Here is a 3,691-nt window from a genome sequence, read left to right on the forward strand (position 1 = left end):
TACAAGTTGGATTTTTTGAGCTTTGAGACCAGTCTGAGCAAAAGAGAGACTCTGACTCTAAAACTAGCCAGGCATTGTGGTGGGCTCCTGTTTCCAGCTACTTGGAAGGCTGAGGCAAGAGGATCCGTTGAGCCTAACAGTTTGAGGTTGCTATGAGTGATGCCACCATGGCACTCTACCCAGGGTGACAGAGTGAGACTCTGAAAAAAGAAAGAAAGGGCTCTGCGCCTGTGGCTCAAGTGGCTAAGGCGCCAGCCACATACACCTAAGGGGTTCCAATCCAGCCTGGGCCCACCAAACAACAATGACGGCTGCAACAAAAAAATAGCCAGGCGTTGTGGCGGGCGCCTGTGGTCCCAGCTACTTGGGAGGCTGAGGCAGGAGACTCGCTTGAGCCCAGGAGTTGGAGGTTGCTGTGAACTGTGATGCCACGGGACTCTACCCAGGGGGACAGCTTGAGGCTCCGTCTCAAAAAAAAAAAAAAAGAAAGAAAGAAAGAGAGAGAGAGAAAGGAAGGAAGGAGAGAGAAAGAAAAGGAAGGAAGGAAGGAAGGAAGAAAGAAGGTATTACTGGAGGAAAGGTGAATGGGATGGGGATGAGGCTGGAAGGGAGGAAAAACTCAGAAGCAGAGCAGAATTATGAAGTCAATTTTTTTTTTTTTTTTAGAACTGGATCACTTGGCCCTTTCTTTTCTTATCTCCTCCCAGTTCAAACTGCTTGCGTCTCTTAATGGCCAGCATCCTCTTGGATCTGCAGTTAGGCTCAACACATTCCAGCCTTAGCACAATCTTCTTTGTGGTTTTAGCCTTCTTCCGGAAAATTGGCTTTGTCTGCCCGCCATAGCCACTCTGCTTTCGATCATAGTGCCGCTTTCCTTGGGCATACAAGGAATCCTTGCCCTTCTTATACTGGGTCACTTTGTGAGGCTGATGCTTGCCACACTTCTTACAGAAAGTTCTTCGGGTTTTAGGTACCTTGACCATCTCTACAGTAGAACTGTCTCTACGATGAAATCGCGAAACTCGGCGTCCACAGCCCTCACCTCCCGCCGCTGGCGCTCATGGGAAAGCTACTTGCCTTTTCTTAAATTCAATTTACTTTTTGCTACTCATCTTTTTCCTACTTTTGACTATTCCTCATCTTTTTCCTCTTTGTACTGGTGAATAATCTTCTCAAAGGAACCCTTTCTCTCTCTCTTTTCTCACCACCTACTTCATAGTTTACAGACCACAAAGACTAAGACCAAAACAACACCATCAAACCGTAGGGGAGGGGAGAAAAAGCCTTTTCGTCTCCCCTCCTAGTAGGAGAGTTGGAGAGTTGGAGCCCTGGAAATCAAACTACCCTCCCCTGGAGAGTTGGAGCCCTGGAAATCAAACTACAAAAGATAGATTAACAAGAGAAAAAGAGTTTATTAACGCATGCAGCACACATACAGGACAAACTCAATAATGAGTAACCCTCAAAGGAGTGGTCGAAATTTGGAACTTACTTAGCATCTTACTAAGTAGCAAGAAGTAGCAAGACAAAGGAAAAGGGGCTTAAGCTTTTAAGGGCAGCAAACTGTAAGCAGTTACATATATGGTGATACATTTATAGAAGATAAGAATTCTTGTAGTAAAGTTTGCTGCATAGATTCCTTTCTCAAGGCCATTTCTGATCCTTGCACTAGTAAGAGTTGCACTGGTAAGAGGTCTAGGATGATTAAGAATTGTTCTTTTCCTGGAGAGGAGAGAAAGACACCTTTACAAATAGAAATTTATGTCCTGCTCTTAGCCAGATGGGAGAGTGCTAAGAGTTTCTTTTCCACCTGCTATTTCTCAATTGTCTTCAGATCAAAATAACAAAGTGACATACCTGTATTTGGGGCGGCATATTCTGATCCCTTACAATACCATTTATTACATCAAAAACACTGATTCAATGGAAGTACTTGCTCAAAGGCATAAGGTTATTGGACTGCCCCATAGGTGAATTGAAACAATTGCATTTGACTGGTCCAGTGGTAGTCTTCTCACTTGATTGTTCACGAGTCAGTGATAGATTGAACTCCTTGTTCTCTTAACCTCTATTTACTACTGCACTCGACTAGTATTAAAAATAAATAATTAGGCTCTGCGCCTATGGCTCAAGTGGCTAAGGCGCAACCCATGTACACCCAAGGTGGTGGGTTCGAATCCAGCCCGGTCCCGCCAAACAACAATGACGGCTGCAACCAAAAAATAGCTGGGCGTTGTGGCGGGCACCTGTGGTCCCAGCTACTTGGGAGGCAGAGGCAGGAGACTTGCTTGAGCCCAGGAGTTAGAGGTTGCTGTGAGCTGAGATGCCACGGCACTCTACCCAGGGGGACAGCTTGAGGCTCCCGTCTCAAAATAAATAAATAATTAATAAAAATAAACAATTGCATGTTAAAATGCGCCTCTGTAGGACTCAAATAGTTAAGTCTCAGAAAAGAGTAACTGGTTCTAAAGGAACAATTCATAGTGGAAGAACCAGTCTCACGACTTGCAGTCATGGCGATAGAATTTTACAGGTGCACACTAGCATGCAACTTCAGACGCTTATCTTGTCCAGCTCCTTCTTGCAGATGAAGAAATTGAAGCTTAGGAGGACAAGATGGTGACTGCGTGACCTTGGGCAGTTTACCTATCCTCTCACTTTTCTTATCAATTAAACTGATCTTAGCTGTAACTAAACCTTCAAGGGTTAGTGTAAGGAGTGAGATAATGCAAGTGGAACACTTGAGCAGTGCTTAGCCCAAGTAAGTCATTTAATAAATGTTAGTTATTATGACTATGGGTATAATAATGAACAACAGGTTCTGAATTTGCTATAAATTTATAGTGAACTTAAAAAGTCCCTTAATATCTCTGGGTCTGTTTTACAAATCAGTGAAATCAGAAGGTTGGAATAAGTCAATGGTTTAAGCCGTGCAGTGAAGCTCTAGAGCTCTCCTGAAGAACTGCAGAAAGGAGATGGGGAGACTAGCTAGGAGGCATCAAATACCTACTTTCCTTCAAATAAAGCTATCTAGCTTTTGTTATTGTTTGTTTGTTTGTTTGTTTGTTTTTGAGAGTCTCACTTTGTCACCCTCGGTAGAGTACTGTGGCATCACAGCTCACAGAAGACTCTAGCTCTTGGGCTTAGGCAATTCTCTTGCCTCAGTCTCCTGAGTAGCTGGGACTACAGATGCCCGCCTCAATGCCCAGCTATTTTTTGTTGCAGTTTGGCCAAGGCCACCACCCTTGGTATATGAGGCCTGCGCCCTACTCCCTGAGCCACAGGCGCCATCCTATCTAGCTTTTAGCTTACTTTTTTTTTTTTTGCAGTTTTTGGCTGGGGCCGGGTTTGAACCCACCACCTCCCCTATATGGGGCTGGTACCCTACTCCTTTGAGCCACAGGCGCCGCCTATTACTTTTTATATTTTTGTTTGAATAGAAGAGTTCTGCTAAAAAAAAAAAAAAACCTACTTAAGATAAATTTAAGGTTCTTTTAGCTCTAGATTCTGTGATTTTGCAAAGATCACACTGTATCCCTCATTGTTCTGTTTTCAAAAGAAAAACAGGCTCGGCGCCTATAGCTCAACCGGCTAAGGCGCCAGCCACGTACACCTAAGGTGGCGGGTTCGAATCCCCAGCCCGGACCCGCCAAACAACAATGACGGCTGCAACCAAAAAATAGCCGGGCGT

General features: G+C 44.4%; 1 protein-coding gene across 1 annotated transcript; it reads right to left on the reverse strand.

Annotated features, from left to right (window-relative positions):
• Positions 1-661: 661 nt before the first annotated feature.
• On the reverse strand, positions 662-1,059 carry LOC100962104 (60S ribosomal protein L36a-like). Its single transcript, XM_003782867.3, has one exon. It carries the CDS (start codon positions 981-983, stop codon positions 663-665), a length of 321 nt encoding a protein of 106 aa, XP_003782915.1. The 5' UTR covers positions 984-1,059; the 3' UTR covers position 662.
• Between the last annotated feature and the right edge of the window lie 2,632 nt (positions 1,060-3,691).

The sequence above is a fragment of the Otolemur garnettii genome, unplaced genomic scaffold, assembly GCF_000181295.1.
Source record: "Otolemur garnettii isolate 467f Iridium unplaced genomic scaffold, OtoGar3 scaffold00006, whole genome shotgun sequence".
In the NCBI taxonomy this organism is placed as follows: Eukaryota; Metazoa; Chordata; class Mammalia; order Primates; family Galagidae; genus Otolemur; species Otolemur garnettii.

What these genes read in the sequence shown, in the direction of transcription:
- LOC100962104 (XM_003782867.3), bottom strand. Translation starts at nt 983, where the DNA reads ATGGTCAAGGTACCTAAAACCCGAAGAACTTTCTGTAAGAAGTGTGGC.